This window comes from Manis javanica, chromosome 2 (assembly GCF_040802235.1).
Source record: "Manis javanica isolate MJ-LG chromosome 2, MJ_LKY, whole genome shotgun sequence".
Lineage (NCBI taxonomy): Eukaryota > Metazoa > Chordata > Mammalia > Pholidota > Manidae > Manis > Manis javanica.
Genome location: NC_133157.1, coordinates 143,482,472 through 143,501,871, shown reverse-complemented (window position 1 = coordinate 143,501,871; position 19,400 = coordinate 143,482,472). Strand labels below are relative to the sequence as shown.

General features: G+C 45.5%; 1 protein-coding gene across 1 annotated transcript; it reads left to right on the top strand.

Annotated features, from left to right (window-relative positions):
- The first annotated feature begins 7,536 nt into the window (after positions 1–7,536).
- Positions 7,537–14,772, top strand: LOC140848092 (uncharacterized). The gene is made up of 2 exons (XM_073230375.1): positions 7,537–7,966; positions 13,053–14,772. Exon 2 carries the CDS (start codon positions 13,114–13,116, stop codon positions 14,770–14,772), a length of 1,659 nt encoding a protein of 552 aa, XP_073086476.1. The 5' UTR covers positions 7,537–7,966; positions 13,053–13,113.
- Positions 14,773–19,400: the final 4,628 nt, after the last annotated feature.

Below are 19,400 nucleotides of genomic sequence, written 5' to 3'. Positions count from 1 at the left end.
TCATCTCTGCCTCCACCCAGAGCACTGGACTGAGCTTTTTATATAGTGACTCAGTCAATAATAGCTAATTGCCTGCCTGTGTGGAAGCAGTAGCCTAGCAGCAGGCCAGTTACATCATCTGGTAGTTTAGGTTCACATGAAGATCCTGGCTATAGGAACCTTTAATTTATCCACACTCCACCCCTCCAGGATTCTCACCTCATAGTCTTTATGCTCTCAGTCTTTTATAATGGTCCCTGTATGAGAAATCAACAGAGGATAACAACATAGAGATGATAACAAAAATTAAGAAACAACAAGATTTTGATACAGGTAACAAAAATTATAATAATCCTCAAGCCAGAGGAGGTTCCTAATAACAAAAATTATAATAATCCTCAAGCCTGAGGAGGTTATTTCAGCCATATTTAAAACCAGTTCTACTCAGTTGAGTTCATGACTCACACTTAGTAGTGCTCCATGCACCCCAGTGAGTAGTAGTTTTTTGCCAGGGTGTGTGCCCAATCCACAGAGACCTTAAGGGTGATAAGACACGTGTTTTAATGACACCAATATAGGTAAATCTTGTCCGTCAGGTAGGATGCATGCAAGAAAGTAGTCCTGTGATAGGACTGTAGCAGGAAGGGGTCCCATCCAGATCTAGGATACCATAGCTTTACTCCTCTCCCCATGGGATTACTGAAGGGTCTATATATAGTGTTACTGGAGGTGCATGCACTGGTCATAATGATATAACAAAACTCCCTGGTAAGATGCTCCTACCTTCTGGCTATTCAGGACATACTATTGTGATCTTTGGGGGCCACTCTGCTGTTACTCCAGGAATACAGGAGGCCAGCTTCCAGGCCTTGTCCCCAAGGTGCCAGGAGAGCTAGCCCATTGTTGGCCCATGTGTTGAAATGTCCAGGGGCATGTCCATCAATGGAGGCTCCACTGTTCAGTGCAGTTGGTGCTGGCAACAAGATATTGTTCTGGTGGCCAACCCTTGGCTTCAGTGATTCTTCCTTGGTTTGTACTTGCAATTGTATACAGGAGGCAGCAATATGCATTAGCATGTCTATGGGGCTCAGGGCTCCCTTTTGGGGTCTCTCATTCAAATGCCATAGCACTGTCCATAAGTGGACTGACCATCCCTGCAGACTATTGGTGTCTGACTTTAGTCCAGATTTTAACAAATCATTATACCTCTCCATCATGCCTGCCACAGTAGGACTGTATGGCACATGAAACATCCATTAGATTCCCAACTGTTGTACCCATTCTTGCAGGGCATGTCCAGTAAAATGGGTGCTTGATCACTCTCAGTTACCTGTGGTAAGCCATAGGTGGCAAAGAGATGCTCCAGGCCTCTTTTGGTCATCGGTCTGCACAACATGTAGGAAAAGCAATCAGAAGTCCAGTAGCTGTGTCCATACAAGTTGTGGCATATTGGTACCCTTCTGACATGGGCAGAGGCCCAATATAATCTATCTGCTACCTGATGAGGGGTATTAGCCCCTTAACTATTGTCCCATTTGCTGTGGAAATTGGTGTAAGTCCTTTTTAGAGTATACAGTGCACTCCTGCCGGGCTCTGCTGACTTCTTCACAGGTCAAAGGAAAGCCCCACCAATAGGCTACAGCCCACATTGTCTCTTGCCCATGTGCAACAAATGCTGACATGATGATTGGGCTGCATCAGAGGCAGGCTTTCCTTCTGGCCAATGTACCTGGGACAATTCATCTGCTTCATCATTTCCTGGGGATGGCAGTGGCAAATGACCTGTCACATGATATGCTGTAACTGTCTTGGTCTGACCAGAGGCACATAAGTCTTGCCACAGTTCTTTCCTCCAAAGTGGTCAGTGACCAACCATCCAGTTGGCATGGTACCATGTTGGTAGCCACAGGGTCACGCCCCCATAGACAGCCCAGCTGTCAGTGCAGAGGGCTCCTGGCTGATCATAAGCCACACAGCCCACAACTCTGCCCATTGGCTGCTCTTCCCCTCACCATCTTCCATCCACATTGTTTCAGTGTTAGGATGGAAAGCTATGGCCCTCCATTTTGGGGGCTGCCCATGGCTGGAGCAGTCTGTGTACCATGAATCTTTGTGTACAGAGGCATTTCCTTCCCAATAAGGACTCTCTGCTACTAATGGTTCTAAAGTAAATTCTTCCTGCTTTTCACTGGGATATGTAATTGGCCCAATAAGCATTGGAGTTTTTCACTCAAGGGGCTTCTAGAAAGGGTGCTACACTGATGTAGGTATGCACCCCACTTGGCCAGTGTAGGCATTTGTGCCACACCACTCCTTGGTTTTGGGTCTAATCTCATACCCACCCCTTGATGGGATAGATGGTATTACCTTTATTGGGGTCATTCCAGTGATGGGTTCTGTAGCCAGCAAGGTGTGATATATAGCAACCAATTGTAAGGTGTATCATACCTCTGCCCCTTTCCAGAGTTGTGATCAGAATCCAGTATGTTGGTGAGTTCATTCAAGCCACTGCCAGAGACCCAGCCATAACTGTCTTCAGTCACATGAGCATTTAGCTCACAGGGCCTTGATGGGTCTATCACATTCAAGGTCTGCACGGCCATGACTGCCCCTTCTGCTATAGTAAAGGCAGATGCACATGTCTCATCTCAGTCCCACCTGATGCCCTTTAGTACCAACCAATATGAGGGCTTCAGAATTTGTGCCAAGTGAGGGATAAACACTCTTCAGCAGCCTTGAAGACCCAAAAACTCCTGTAACAATGCCACAGTTGTAGGGGTAGGAAAGGCCTGGAATTTATAACTGCTTCCAGGATAACTTTAGTCTTACCCAACCAGATGACCCCCAAGAATTTGACTGACAAACCTGGTCCCTGAACCTTGGTGCTGTTCACAGCCCACCCTTTCTGCCATAGATGTTGCAGCAGTCTAGGTGCTGTACCTTCTAGATCTGAAAGAGAATCAGATGTGAGCATGACATCATCAATATAATGGTACAGCTGCACCGTTGGCGGTTTCTCCATGCTGCCAAGTCCTGGGCTGCAAGTCCATGACAGATGGTGTGGCTGTGGAGGTATCCCTGTGGAAGTACAGTGAATGTGTATTGCCATCCTTCCCATGTGAAGGCAAACTCTTCCTGACTTTCCTGCTCATTGTCAATGGAAAAGAAGACATTAGCAAGGTCTACCACATAATGGTATGCTCCTAGCTCATGCCTTCCATCAGGTCTGCAATAGAGGGAATGGCAGCATTCATAGGAGGTATGACATTTTTCAATTCTCTGCAATCCACTATCATATACCAGAAGCCATCTGGCATTTTTAACTGGCCATACTGGGGAATTGAAAGGACTATGGGTGGGCTTTATAATACCCACCTTTTCCAGTTCCTGGAGGGTTTCTCCAATTTTTTTATGCCCTCCAGGCAATTTGTATTGTTTGGTATTAGTCATCCACTGAGGCACAGGGAAAGCTAAGAGCGGATGCCTAGTATGTCCCCTCAGAACTGCCTTCACCACATGTACTGTCAGTCTGAACTCATCTGCAGTGGTGTGCAACCATAGACCCTGCAGGATATCAATTCCCATAATATATTTGGGGCTGGAAGAGATGTACACAGTACACTCATTTGGAGGTAGATGCCCTATTCCCAAAGGACATTCCCAAAGTTTCACTCTGGTAGCCTTACTCCTGTATCCACCTATAATAGTGTGGGTCCTGGGAAACTGCTCAGGGTTGCCATAAATCAGAGAACATTCAGCCCCTGTGTCCACAGGAACCAGGAAGTGTTATATGTTCACTGGAGACCACTGTATAGATATTTCAACACGTAACCTCCAGTCCCCCGCCCCCAGTCTCTCAGGGCAGGTACCTCGATCTTCCCCTCAATCAAACCATGTTCCTCAATCATCTTCCTGTGTGGGTTCAAGTGAGGTAGGCTTGCTGTCCAGCAGGAAGTCTTGTAAACACACAGGCTGGACTTCTGACTTTGGCTCTGGCCTCTGCCTATTTGTTCTTAATGACTGGAACTGCTGCTCTGGTTTCAGCCATTGCCATAGCTCTAGTAAGATCCTATTGGACTTCCCATCTAATTACCTTCTGTCTGTTTCTGCCCATATTCAATCAACCCACATATGGGTCCTCATTATCTTCATGGGGCCCTTTAAATTCTTGCTCTCAGTAGCAGACCTTATTTCTTTTCATGCTTCCATTGTTTCAGCCTCTCCTAAGTTTGCTACTGTATGGGTAACCTAGCTTATGGGCTGCCCTAAGTGAGGGGCAAGAATGGCAACTAGAGACCCAAAGAGGGATGTGGGAGCCATTTGAAGCACAAAATTTCTTATCCCTACAGAAAAGACTTTTCACCTAAGTCATAATTCTCTGGACTATAGATGGCATTTTCTATGACTAGCTCCCATAACACCCGTTGGAGCTCAGCATATGTTCTGCCATCTAGCAGGGGAGGATGGCAGATCACACGGATTGGGCCACACAGCACGAAGTGCAGCCATAAGCCAATCAAGGAGGGAGTGACTCCCTGGGGTCTGATGTGCATTTTGTAATCGCTGCCTCAAGGCAGGCTGCACTGTCAGAGAAGACAGCTTTCCCATCTCTGATCCCGACAGAACAATTCCATCCACCTCTTAATCTCACAGATGTAGGCGCCAAGCTGGTATTGACTCCAAGGGCTTCTGCTGAAACCGGGAGCCCAAATCCACCAGCTCAGCTTGAGTACAGGGACGGAGCACAGAGTGCTCCATGACCTGGGGAGGGGGCTGCCCCTCTCCTGGAGGAACCCTTGGTTGTTCTGTCTTTATTTTCTTTACAACCACTGGGCATGCTTTCAATAGAAGAAGGGTTGGTGCCCTTCATCCTTCTCCAGCTCCTCCATTTCTGAGGCTGCTGGCAGCTTTCTCTCCCCTCCCCCAAGTGCCTCCTCTGCTACATCTGTTACCTTTACTACAGTCCCTCACAGCAGTGCTACCTCTGTCTTCAGCAGCTCTCTTACCTTCACCTCAATGCCTCACAGCTGGCATTCTTGTGCCACCTCCACCTGTACTTCCCTCAAGAGTATGTCCTTCTCCTCCATGGCCTTTGCCTCCTTCAGAGCACCTGGCAGTGCTGCTGTCTCATTCTGTAAGGAATATTTTACCTCCTTCACTGGACCTCGCAGCTGATGTTCTCACACTGCCTCTTCTTGCGGTTTTTGCAGGGGTGCATCCTTTTCCTTCATGGCCTTTACCTCTTCCACAGTACTTTGTGTGATGCCATTTTAGTCATCAACAAATTTTTTACCTCCTCAATGGCACCTTGCAGATGGCATTCTTGTGCTGCCTCCTCTCATATCAATGCCATATCATCTTCAATGAATCCACAACAGTTCGCAGCTTGTGTTCTCATGCTGCCATTTCTTGGTTCTCTTTCAGGAGCATGTTCTTCTCATCTGTAGACTTTTTTAATACAGTGAGAAACAGCCAACTCACAGTCCCCACTGCCTCATGGGCACTCTGTTTCTCAAAGTACTTACTTACTATACCAAGAGCCACCTCTACTGCCTCAGGTATCACCTCCACCTGCCCAGCCCCCTAGGCAGCAAGCCACCTCATCATGTACTCACTGGGGACAATCAATTATCTCCCCATTCACAGGGGCAGCCCACTGAAGCACCCCTCCCATAAGGGCAGCCTGTCCTTTTCCTTGGTCAACAATGAATTCTGCCATCATCACCAATTGTCTTACCTTGGGCAAGTTCACTATGAATTCAGTGAGGCTGAAGAATGACAATGGAATGACCTTTATATGAAAGAGTTTATTAACTGGCTTGTTCTCCTGGTGATAGGTCTAGCACTAGAATTACATCTGCATCCAACAGTCTGCAGATCTGTAATCCTCCTTTGTCTCTGCCTCCACCCAGAGCACTGGGCTGAACTTTTGATATAGTGATTCAGTCAATAATAGCTTATTGCCTGCCAGTGTGGAAGCAGTAGCCTAACCTAGGCTGTGGAAGCAGCCCACTTAGATCATCAAGTAGTTTGGGTTCAGGTGAGGATCCTGGCTATAGGAACCTTCACTTTATCCACAGCCGCTCACCACCTCAGGCCCCACTGGCAGCTGCACATTGCAGGACAGGGACCCAGCATGCCGGGCCTAGCCCTGGCCTGACTGCACACTGACTTGCCCAACCTAAAGACCATTTGAACCTCCTGGAGCCTTAGTTTGCTCAAGACCTGCTCTGCTGGGTGCACACGACTGTTGCATTTCAACTGAGAAAATGACTTCCAAATGCATCCCTGTCAACAGTGGACTGTGTTGGTGGTAGTAAGTGGGAAAGAGTGTCAAGAGATTCAGAGTACAAACAGACTGTGCATTGTGAAGTCAAGTGTAGTGAGTGGAAATACAGCACATAGAGGCTCATGCAAGGTGTGGTCTCCAGCTGACGGCTGGGTGGGGCCTAATATAAGGATAATTTTAAGCCAAAAATGGAAAGGAGCAGAGCGGAGCATCAGAATCACAGAGCTGTACTGAGTAACTGCCCACTGGCCCCATCAGGGGCTAAGGCCAGAGGGTCACAGTAGCTGCAGAATGGAGACTAGGAAGAGATCTCCACAGCAATGACAGTAGCTCCGAGTCCTCTTTCATTCTTATGGGAACACACGCTGAGCGCATGTGTTTTCGGCCGCCGTCATGTGCACACACATGTCCACTACTATGCGCGCACAGGGAGTCACTATCCTCAGCAGCAATCGCCTTCCACAGTGCCATTATTCCAAGGGATATGTAAGTATGTCAAGCTTTTCCTTTTTAAAAAGAAAATTATTTTGGGAGATGGAACATGCTCCTTATTTCTTGTCACACTCCTCAGGGACAGTGGTATTTTCATTGTTGTTGTCAGTTAAAATGATTTCTTTTTTCTAAAGACACCAGAACTCACAGATAGGAAACAGGACTGAATTAACCGACTATGGGAAATGTATAATAATAAACTATCAACTATTTATTCATTTGTTTAATTTGCTAATATTGATCATTACCTGCTAGGTATGGGCCTGGTTGGCATGTGTTCCATATTAAAGAATACCTTAGGCACACATCACCCGCGTCCCCCCACAGCTGCCCAGGGAACACATCCCATAGTGATTTCTGTTGTCCTCAAGCTCCTCAGCAGCTTCCCATCTGTCAACAGCTTTAAAAATGTCCAAACCATACAGCAGACAGCGGCTCAGTCTGTGGTAGGAAATAAAGAGTATGAAAAACTTAAAAATTAGATTAAAACCTTCAACTTCAAAGGGTTGAGTAAGAATAAATACTTTTCTCCTTATTTTAATCAAGAGTGTAGCCAAACAGTCCTTTAAGGAGTGAATTCACATGCACACAAATTTCTGGGACAGGGGCTGTGAATTTAAACACAGGGCTCTCTCACTTGATGGAAACCTCAGGCAGAAAAAGAAGTGAAAATTCCTCAGGCTTCTCACAGAGAGAATTTGGGGATGGTTCCCCCAAATACACATCCCCAAATCAACATGCAATAATGTGCATAAGGTTTAAAATGTGATGTTGGCAGCCGCGCTCAGAAAATAGCGCCCAATGCAGGGCAGCCGGAAGGCCCCAAACTTCCTAATGACAAATCATCCCACACCACTAAACTACATGCTAATTGCGCCTTGGCATAAGGACCAATGAGACCCACCAAATGGTTATGCTAATAAGGCATATGGAGCCGCACCAACCAGGTCAGAGCATGAGAACTATATAAGCAAGCCTCTCCTTCCCCTCTGGGTCCTGCCCAACTCATTTGTTTCACAAAGAGCTGAAGAATAAAGCTTTCTGCAGAAGAATCCTGCTGTTGTTGCATGCTGTTCTTGCCGGCGAGGACAGGGCACGCGACAAGTGGTGCCGAATCCCGGGAACCAGAACATCACTGGCACAGGGAGGACCCTTCAGACATCTGGAGAGGATTCAGAACTGCAGGTCAGAAGAAAGCCCGGAGGGGTAAGTTCCGAGAGGCCCCTGCTTTTTAGGATGATGGTTGATGGTTCTCTGTAAATAAGGAGGCACCATGGGGAATGCACCGTCATTAGTCACGGCGCTGCAGACAGCTCTCAAAGAGCGAAACTTGAAGGTCTCCAGCAAAGTCTTAGGATCTTTTGTGAAGGAGATAGACCGTGTGGCCCCCTGGTTCATTTGTTCAGGGTCCCTCTCAATCCCGAGCTGGGACAAACTGGGGAAAGATCTTGATAGAGAGGAGGAGGAGGGTAGCCTGAGGGGAGGCACCAGGCCCCTCTGGAAACTGATTAGAGCTTGTCTGCAAGATGAGAGATGTGAAAAGGTAATAAAAGAAGGTCAGAGAGCATTGACAGATATCCAAGAGAGCATGTCAGAAACGGAACAGGAAACAGAGAGCGCGCGCGGCCGAAAAAAGGCCACAAAAAAGAAGGTAAAGAAACTTCAGAGTGAGGGAGAAAGCCCGCCTAGGGCAAAAGCGAAAGAGCCCCGAGAAGCGAGTGACAATCGCCTCGGAGAAAATAGTAAATACCCCTGGAAAGAGTTGAGGGACCTCCAACTCTCCAATAGGGAATCTGAGGAGGAATTAACGTCCGCAGAGGAAGGGGAAGAAAATAAAACCGCAGAGTGTAGAAGTAAGGGAACCAGCAAAGTTGAAAAGCGGACCAAGGAAAAAATGAAAGCAGGGTGTCCCCCGACGCCCTTTGCCCCGCCACCTTACGTGAGTGGCGCACTCTCCTTTTGCCACCCAGATACTCTTCAGGCAATTAGACAAATGTTTCCTGTATTTGAGGATAATGGCGTACGCTCTCACCAGCCCCTGAGCCATAAACAAGTTAAGGAGTTAGCAGAATCCGTTCGGGCTTATGGAGTCAGTGCTAACTATACCATAGCACAAGTTGAGAGATTAACAGAGACAGCCATGACACCCGCAGACTGGCAATATGTAACTAAGGCATGCCTTTCTAGTATGGGGCAATACATAGAATGGAAGGCATTGTGGCATGATATCAGCATGACCCAGGCACGCGCAAACGCGGCCGAAGGACAGCCTGCGTGGTCATATGATATGCTGACGGGCCAAGGACAGTGGGTAGCTGACCAGACCGCCTTCCCCTTACAGGTATACGCACAAATAAACACGTGCGCCGCCAAGGCATGGAAAGCCCTCACCAACAAAGGAGAAGTATCAGGCAATTTGACAAAAATTATTCAGGGGCTGAGTGAGCCATTTTCTGACTTTGTCGCTCGTATGATGGAGGCCGCAGGCAGAATATTTGGAGATCAGGAACAAGCAATGCCCCTAGTGGAGCAATTAGTATTTGAACAATGTACCAAGGAATGCAGACAGGCGATAACACCCTGGAAACAAAAAGGGATACATGCCTGGTTGAAAGCCTGTAGAGAAATAGGAGGGCCACTCACCAATGCGGGCCTAGCCGCGGCCATATTACAGAGCCACAAACAAGCCAGGATCACTAACAGAAGTATCAAATGCTTTCAATGCGGGAAATTAGGACATATAAAGAGAGAGTGTAGGAGCCCAGCTTCAGAACAAACAACCCAAAAGACCCCTGAGTTGTGCCCTAAGTGTAAGAAAGGCAGGCATTGGGCTAATGAGTGCCGGTCTATTAAAGATATAGAAGGGAAACCCTTAGAGTTGCCAAAAAACGCCCAGAGGGGCCCCCGTCACCAGGGCCCGCAAATATATGGGGCAACCAGCACGCAAGTGTCATTCGGGAACAACCAGGCCCCCCAAGGAGAGCCACTTCAGGTTCCGCGGGATTGGACATCCGTGCCACCACCAGAATAGTGTTGACTCCACAGATGGGAGTTCAGCCTATCCCTTCAGACTTTAAAAGCCCCCTACCACCAAATACCATTGGGTTACTCCTAGGGCGCTCTTCTGCTGCATTGAAAGGCCTGGTAGTTCATCCCGGAGTTATAGATCAAGATTATGAAAGACAGGTAAAAATCATGTGTTCGGCTCCCAGAGGAATCTACCCTATATCTCTGGGAGACCGCATAGCCCAGCTCTTAGTTTTACCTAGTCTCCACGCCAATTATCCTGCTACCAACACGGAGAGGGGAGAAAGGGGCTTCGGCTCCTCTGACTGAGATTCAGCCTTCATAGTATTAGATTTAGCAGACAGACCAAAATTAACTCTTCAAATAGAGGGAAAGAGCTTTGAGGGAATCCTAGACACTGGAGCAGATAAAAGTATTATCTCTGCAACCTGGTGGCCCTCCAAGTGGCCTGTGACCCAATCCTCACATTCATTACAAGGTTTAGGATATGAGTCAAGCCCTTCAATTAGTGCCAAACCATTGAAATGGCGAGCCCCTGAAGGACAAGAGGGTACAGTCACCCCTTATGTACTCCCTCTACCGGTCAATTTATGGGGGAGGGATGTCATGAGAGACTTAGGCCTCAAACTCATTAATGAATACTCCACCCCCGCCCAAGGCATGATGATAGACATGGGATACATCCCTGGCAAGGGGCTGGGGAAACACCAACAGGGACACATAGAGCCCATCCTGCCCAAAGTAAAGAATGACCGTCACGGCCTGGGTTTTTCATAGGGGCCATTGAAGATGCCATGCCCATACCTTGGCTCACAGAGGAGGCCGTATGGGTTCCTCAGTGGCCCCTATCCTCTGAAAAATTAGAAGCAGCTCATTGCTTAGTGCAAGAGCAGCTCCAAGTGGGACACCTAGAACCCTCTGTGTCCCCATGGAACACACCCATATTTGTAATCAGGAAAAAGTCAGAATCATGGAAGTTGCTTCATGATCTGAGAGCAGTAAATGCTCAAATGAGAATGCTTAGACCCGTACAACGGGGACTGCCACTCCTCTCTGCCTTACCCAAATGGAAGCCTCTGCCAAATGGAAAGTGCTCATAATAGATATTAAAGATTGTTTCTTTTCTATACCTCTAAGCTCCAAGGACAGGGAAAGATTTGCTTTTACTTTGCCAGCTATTAACCATGAACAACCCGATGCCAGATTTCAGTGGAAGGTCCTCCCTCAAGGAATGGCAAATAGCCCCACCATATGTCAACTGTACGTTCAGCGAGCACTAGACCCAATTCGTAAGACCTATCCCACGCTAAAGATCATCCATTACATGGATGACATCCTTCTTTGCTCCCCACAACCAGCGGAAATAGAAGAAGCATATATAGATCTCACTAGATCCCTAGAAAATTAGAGACTGAATATAGCAAGCGAGAAGGTCCAAAAATCTAGTGTTAGCAAATTCCTAGGAGCAACCATTTACACAGATGTAATTTGCCCCCAAAAGCTTGAGATAAGACATAATCAATTGCGAAATTTGAATGACTTCCAAAAACTCCTAGGGGATATTAATTGGTTGCGCCCATACTTAAAGATACCCACCACTGAATTGACTCCACTATTTAAAACCCTAGAAGGAGACCCACAACTAACGTCACCGCGCTCCCTCACACCTGAGGCATTACAAGCCATTCGCAAAGTAGAACAGGCTTTGATGACAGCACAATTAAATAGAGTGCAATCGAATGAACCCTTTGAGTTGTGTGTCCTTCCCACCCCAGAGCTGCCAACAGCAGTCTTATGGCAGCACAGCCCACTGATCTGGATTCATCCCCAAGCCTCTCAGGCTAGGACAATAGAGTACTATCCAGCAGCCGTGGCCAAACTTGCTTTGAGAGGAGTAAAAACCTCCATGACACATTTCGGAGAGGCTCCAGCTAAAATTATAACCCCTTACAGCATAGAACAAATACAAGTATTATGTGCTATGAACGATGATTGGGCCATACTTGCTTACAGTTTCTCAGGAACCTTTGATAATCATTTCCCTAAACATCCCCTCATCAACTTCGCCAAAAATCATCTCCTAGTATTCCCTCGGGTCACTAGCCTAACCCCGCTGCCTCATGGAAAAACAGTTTACACGGACGGGTCTAAGACAGGCACAGGTGCCTATGTCCATGATGGCAAAGTTGTGACAAAAGGCTACACGCCTGACACTCCACAAATAGTGGAATGTCGCATAGTCTTAGAGGTCCTACAAATCTTTCCTGAACCTTTAAATATTGTGTCTGACTCCTGTTATGTAGTTAATGCAGTCAAATCTCTAGAAGTGGCCGGGCTAATTAAAGCGTCCAGCCCGGTAGCCACTTTGTTCAAACAGATACAATCAGCACTACTTCATAGGCAATCTCCTTTGTATATAACTCATATCAGAGCACATTCAGGCCTTCCCGGGCCTATGACCCAAGGCAACCACCTGGCAGACCTCACAACCAGAAGCATAGCCTTTCCCCTGCTAGACCCTGTCACCACAGCCTCAAAATTCCACACACAGTTTCATGTCACTGCCGAAATGCTGCGCAGGCGGTTTAGCATAACCAGGGCCGAAGCTAGGAACATTGTCCTTAGCTGCCAACACTGCTGCAGCTTCCTTCCCGCACCTCATGTGGGGATCAACCCCAGAGGTATTAGGCCTTTACAAGTTTGGCAAATGGATGTGACGCATATTTCGTCTTTTAAGAAACTGAAATATGTACATGTATCCGTGGATACTTGTTCAGGAGTCATCTTTGCCTCCCCATTGTCAGGAGAGAAAGCTTCCCATGTCATCCAGCACTGCCTTGAAGCTTGGAGCGCATGGGGGTTACCGCAGATTCTGAAAACAGACAATGGCCCAGCCTATACCTCTACAAAATTTGCTCAATTTTGTCATCACATAGAGATAAAACATATCACTGGCCTTCCCTACAACCCACAGGGTCAAGGGATTGTGGAACGCGCGAACCGCATGCTCAAATCCTATTTACTTAAACAAAAAGGGGGAATTGAAGATATACCCCCCACGCCAAAAACTGCCATAGCCCTAGCACTTTTCACTATAAATTTTTTGAATCTGGATGCTCAAGGCCATACAGCAGTGGATCGCCATAATCAGTGGCCAAAAGACCCACAAGAACTAGTAAAATGGAAGGACGTGTTATCTAACCAATGGAAGGGCCCGGATCCAATCATAATCAGATCCAGGGGAGCTGTGTGTGTTTTCCCCCAGGGTGAAGAAAATCCCTTCTGGATCCCGGAGCGCCTAACGAGGAAAGTCCTAAACAAAGGAGATGACTTCGCTGTACCTCCTGACCCTGCTCCTGACACTGGAGACCCCGACTCAGGGAGTATTGAGATGGGGAATCCTGTCTGCCTTTCCTAAGCCTATGCCTGTCCATTTCAATGCAGCCGTTTTCCCCCGCTTTTTCACCACCAATGCTAGTATGAACTTGCCCTACTTAGTTAAAGACACCCTAGTAGCTCCCCTGGGAGAAAACCGATCCTTCGTAACTAATGGGTCATTATGCTTCACCACTCAGAATCTAGCTGGCTGTATCTCCCTGAAACGGAGGAAATACGGATGGTTCAGTGACATAATTCTAGAGGCCAGTAGCCTCCCCGTTATGTCAGCTAAATTTGAAGGGCCTAATAAGGAAGGGAGCCCGTCCTATAAGAACATGACTATCCACCAGATGGTTCTCTGGATCAATGGCACATTTGTACACTCTCCCAGGAACAATTCCACCGACAAGCCTCGTCAACCCAAATATGCCTCCCATTGTGTGGGCGACTATGAGGGAGAGCTGTGGCCCTGGACTGACTGTCAGTCAACTGTAGTAACGTGGGCAACTGAGAGGCAGGAGTTTACCATCTCCCCAGATATGGAGGGACGGCCAGCCAATGAGGCTTGGTGGCCAGTAAAGGTGCTCGAAGGCGAGTTTCGTCAGCAGCTGAGCATGAACCCCTTCCATAAATGGATGCTGTGTGGAGTCAATGGCTCGTGTACCGACCTCTCCCCCTTTTCTGCCCTCCAGGGTGGGGGAATCGGTGTAAAAAATATCACCTTTTGGTGCGAGAATAACCACATGCGCGCACACTGGAACATGATCATGACCCATAACAACGAGAACTACACGTGTTCAGCAAAATCAGGTCCAGAGTCACCTAATTCCCTTTTTCCACCTTCTCCAGTATGCGTATACCCCCCATTTCTGTTTATCTTATCCAATAGTAGCTTTGACTCCTGCTCCAATGAAACCTGCTTTCTGTCTCAGTGTTGGGATGCGCGTAACTTTACCAATGCTTTGGTAGTCCGCATCCCCCGTTGGGTCCCTGTTCCCGTAGACGCCCCTAACACCATGACTCTGTTTCGAGAAAGGCGCGATTTCGGTGTTACAGCCGCCATAGTGCTCCTGATCTCCGCGACCGCGGTCGCAGCCACCGCCGCTGGTATAGCTTTAGACACCTCCATCAAATCGGCTACAGAGCTCAATAACCTTGCAGCCTCAGTAGCTTCTGCCCTGAACCAACAGTCCACACTTGATGGCAAACTGAAAGGAGGAATAATGATCCTCAATCAACGCATAGATCTCGTGGAGGAACAAATGGAGGTGCTCTGGCAAATGGCCCAATTGGGATGTGAGCAGAAATATCGTGCCCTCTGCATCACTAGCATTCAATATAAAAATTTTACACGGGCAGCTAATCTGTCACAAGACCTGTCCCAGTATCTTTCAGGAAACTGGTCCCAAGACTTCGATGGGACACTAGAAGAGCTGCGGCGAGAAATTATCCACATCAACTCCACCCGTCTAGATATCTCCGTAGCGGAAGGACTCTCTTCCTGGTTCCTCAGAGCTCTCTCCCACGTCAAGGAGTGGGCGGGCATTCCTGCTTGGAGGTCTCATGCTCTTACTCTGGTTGTTATGCAGACTCCGCAACCAACATAAGCAGGACAAGGTGATCCTTGCTCAAGCCCTAATGGCGATAGACATTGGCGCCTCTCCCCAAGTGTGGCTCAACATGCTTAAGAAGGAAGCTCGGCTTTAGCTTGAAGTAGCTCTTGCACCCTGAGCCCATGTGGCACTGCACCAGGCCCGAGTACCTCAATGCTTAATCACAGCTTTCTTTAAGAAGCTCATGGTGCAAGAGGGTTGAGAAAAAGGGTCCAAACCCTTTGTACCAAGCGGTCCCAACGCCAGCCAGAGGATGCGAGGCAAAGCACTGCAAGAGGTCTTGGACCCCTCTGAGAGGCATGCCTGACTGCATAGGGGTAGATGCCCAGAACCCCTCTCCAAAAAGGGGGCATCAGGAAGTATGATGGAGGTCAGGCCTCTGTCTCCGCCTCTGCTGGCAAGTTCCGCCTTGAGCTTCTGTTAGACAAAAAAGGGGGAGATGTTGGCAGCCGCGCTCAGAAAATAGCGCCCAATGCAGGGCAGCCGGAAGGCCCCGAACTTCCTAATGACAAATCATCCCACACCACTAAACTACATGCTAATTGCGCCTTGGCATAAGGACCAATGAGACCCACCAAATGGTTATGCTAATAAGGCATATGGAGCCGCACCAACCAGGTCAGAGCATGAGAACTATATAAGCAAGCCTCTCCTTCCCCTCTGGGTCCTGCCCAACTCATTTGTTTCACAAAGAGCTGAAGAATAAAGCTTTCTGCAGAAGAATCCTGCTGTTGTTGCATGCTGTTCTTGCCGGTGAGGACAGGGCACGCGACAATGTGAATGTAAAACCCCACCAGGAAACTCCCATGTTACTACACCAAGTAATGCAAAACAAGGACTGGTCTCTCTCCTTTGAGAGAAAAATAATTTCAAACCCCCTGCCCACCAAAAAAATGACAGAAAGAAATCTCTTTTCATTCTTTTAATATACCACCTCCTAGCAAATTAGCAGTCTAGCTTCTGGTGTTTTCTGAGGTTTTTGGGTATCTTTGTTAATTTCTTAATGAACATTTTGGACCTCACAGTAGTGTAATAAAGTAGAAATTTTAGGGAGAAATGTGAATTTTGTCACTCTGCCCATTTCTGAGACCTCTTGGGGAAAGCAGGTGACCAGGACTGCCCAGGACATGGATCCCTGTCCTCTGTCCTATATTAAACTAAGGTGAATTAAACTAGTTGCATCATCTCTCCGAGTGTCAGCAGAGCAGTGAGAATGTGTGCCCAGAAGGGCAGCATCCAGGCTCTGAATTAAACATCATTTCTATGAAGTGTCTTATTCCCCTTAAATCAGCTCATCCTGTTTCAGTTCTCAGTGAGGGACCCCTTGCTTATCTGCAGAGTCTGGACAACATCTTTCCCTTTCTTTCCATGGGTTAGCCTCATACCGTTTGCCCAGTTTGTAAAATTTAATTATGAGTCAAGAGCTTCAAAAATATTGATGCTCTTATTGGACTGAGCTAAACTTCTAGAAATCTTAAATATGTGAAATAAGGTAGAATGCTTAAACAACTTTCAGGATCAAATGTACTTATTTCATCACTATAATTAAAAGATATTTAAACTCTCTAAATAACCCATTGATTCAGTCCCTGTATGTGAACACTTGCTATGCATCCAAAATCATGCAACACACAGAAGATACTTAAGGGTCAACTTAAGTCAATTACAAAGGAAAGGTTAATTGAACCATATAGACCATTTTAGGCAATATACAGTTGACATTGAGTTAAGATATACAGTTGACCTTGAACAATACTTGGGGTTGGGACACTGACACCCACACAGTGGAAAATCCACATATAACTTCGGACTCCCCCAAAAGTGAACTACTAACAGCCTACTATTGATTTCATGGCAGTAAATGATAACGTAGATTAGTATCTAGGCATGTTTTATGCATTCATGACATACCTTTTTCTTAATTTTCAAAAATATTTCTAGGCTATGCAGTTCATCTGTGAGTTTTTCCAAATTATCACAGATCTTCAAAAGTTTTCCAATATATCTGTTGAAAAAATTCCATGTATAAATGGCTCTGTGCAGTTCAAACCTGTGTTGTTTAAGGGTCAACTGTATATGTAATAAAGCAGGAATATGTCTGTGATGTATTATTAAATAATCAGAACATTAAATTATTTTAAAAGAATGATTAGACCTATATTTTAAGAAAGGAAATGTCAAAAAGTATGCAAAATAATAAAAATGGAAAAGAAAAGAAAAAATAAAACAGGAGAACACATTCAAATAATGAGGATTGAACTGGGTTTTTTTTTCTTTCTCTTTCATCTTTCAATTTTCATTATTGCATATTACTTTAATAATGGAAAAGAGAAATGCTACAGAATAATGGAGCTTAATCTCGTTTGTATACCAAAGAAAATCTGCTAAAAAAGCAAACAAGTCGCTTTTTTAAAAAAACCCACATTGCAGGGGTTGTCAAAGCGACAGAGGAGCCAACTGAAAGAGCTCCCAAGGGCCAAAGCTGGAACAATTCACAGAACAAAATAAAGTAGTATTGGATTATCACCCAGAGTGTAAAATAGATATTCATGAAGTCACACTGGTATAAATAAATTATTCAATAAATAAGGAAATGGAGGAGAAAAGAAAAATTTCCCATGCAGAATTCCAAATGATCTATGTAGATATTTTGCCTTCAAAGAGTGAAGCCCAACACCCACGCTTTAAGTCACTGCGCACAGTGACTTCCTTCCAAAAAGTATGGTATAGAAAGGGAGGGTAAGGGCCAAATTAGGGTGGAGTAACCTGACCAGCACTACCTCAGCCAGGGGATCAAGGTGAATTTTATAGTGTTGATAGTGTGTACCTTTAAGGTGACATGAGGGTGTGGGGTCTTCCTCCCCAGATGCCTGACTACACTCCAGTCACTAGAAAACCATCAGACACATCCCCACGGAGGGGCATCTTATAATACACTCAACCAGTAACCCTCAAGACCATCAAGGTCATCAGAAACAAGGACAACGTGAGAAACTGTCACACCCAAGAGGAGCCTAAGGTGACGGGACAACTACATGTAATGTAATCTGGATGGGATCCTGGGACAGGGAAGGACATCAGGTAAGAACTCAGGAAAACTGAATAAAGTATCGACTTCAATTAATAATAACGTATCACGTATCACTGTAAGTTCATTATTTGTGACTACTGATAATGTTACGATGTTAATAAAAGGAGAAACTGGATGCAGGGTTCGTGGGAACTCGCTGTGCTGTCTTTGGAATTTTTCTGTAAATCTAAAACTGTCAGAAAAATAAAGTTTTTAACAACAACAAAAACAAAAGTCTGCAAGTTCCACAAGTCTGTTCTCAGTACTGTGAAGTGAGAGGTGCTATCCTGTCATTTACTCTACCTAACATCTCAGTTACATTATTCAGGGAGTCCATTTTTGTTTCAAGTGTAGATGCTTATTTATAAAGTTAAAACTTTATTAAGGACAAAAAGACAAGGGAATATTTTTATCAGACTTGTGGAAAACACGAAATAACAAACTGGCCCCTGACAATAGACTTAATTAAAAATACAGTTGATTTTCAATTTTGGTTAATTCCCTCGGGGCACAGCGCCACCTCGTGTTCAGTTACGTAAATGAATAGAGGAATAAACGAACCATGGTGGATGGTTCTGGTTACTTTCTACCATTATACATGACCTTAAATCTTACTTCAAAATTGAGAACAATGAACGAAAGCATATTCCTCACTTCTCCAGAAAGTTTGCGTAATTTCGAGCGACTCGAGTAATTAAATTTAAATGACCTGGTTTCATTTATAATTTCAGCCTAGAATCTTTCTGTTTATTAAACCCCCATTTCTATTTTCAAAAATTCAGTCCAAAACTAATGTGTACGAAGAGATTTTATCAGGAATTAAATACAGAAAAAAGTGTAATAATAGAGTCACTTTTTAAAAGTTATAAAATAAGACTTCTAAGACAGGATCTCAATTCCAAGTGTCAGCTCTGGAAACTGACAAGTTAATATTGTGTTATTTACATTTAACTCAACACTTACATCAAGTCCCCTTGCTTAATAAGTCCATACTTATTTTAATATCAGGTTGTTATTCATAAAGTTATACCTTTATTAAGAATAAACAGTAAAAGAGGAAAAAATGGGCTCAATGAAGGCCTAAAATGTCTTAAGTGAAAAAACTCAAATGATTAGTTAATCATTGTTTTTGAACCTGGATGATTTTTCAAAATGTGTCATAAAAAGAAACAGCTGAAATAATTGGCACCTTTCAGTCATGAATAACCAAAGTAATAGTTTGTCTAGAATATGAATGGAAAAACTTTACTTTTCCCCCCTAATTTCCTCTGTACTTGGTGTAAAGTAGAGGTGGCAAAAAACCCATGCCAGCTGTTAATGTGGACGACACTTCTTCACTCTTCTGGTCACAAAGACACACTGAGGCCCTTGAAGTGCTGTTCCCATCGACCTTGAGTTAAGAGGTGTGTCCTTTTATTAAGAAATCACCTTCCAGGTAAGGTTGTTTTTTTGTTTTGTTTTTGTTTTTCAGATTTCACTAAGATTTAGTTGGTAGAGAGCTTAAACGCACTGATAACAATTTACACAGCTTATAATTTGTTCTAGTTTTTTG

Coding starts and splice junctions, on each gene's coding strand:
- LOC140848092 (XM_073230375.1), top strand. CDS start 13,114: ATGACTTCGCTGTACCTCCTGACCCTGCTCCTGACACTGGAGACCCCG.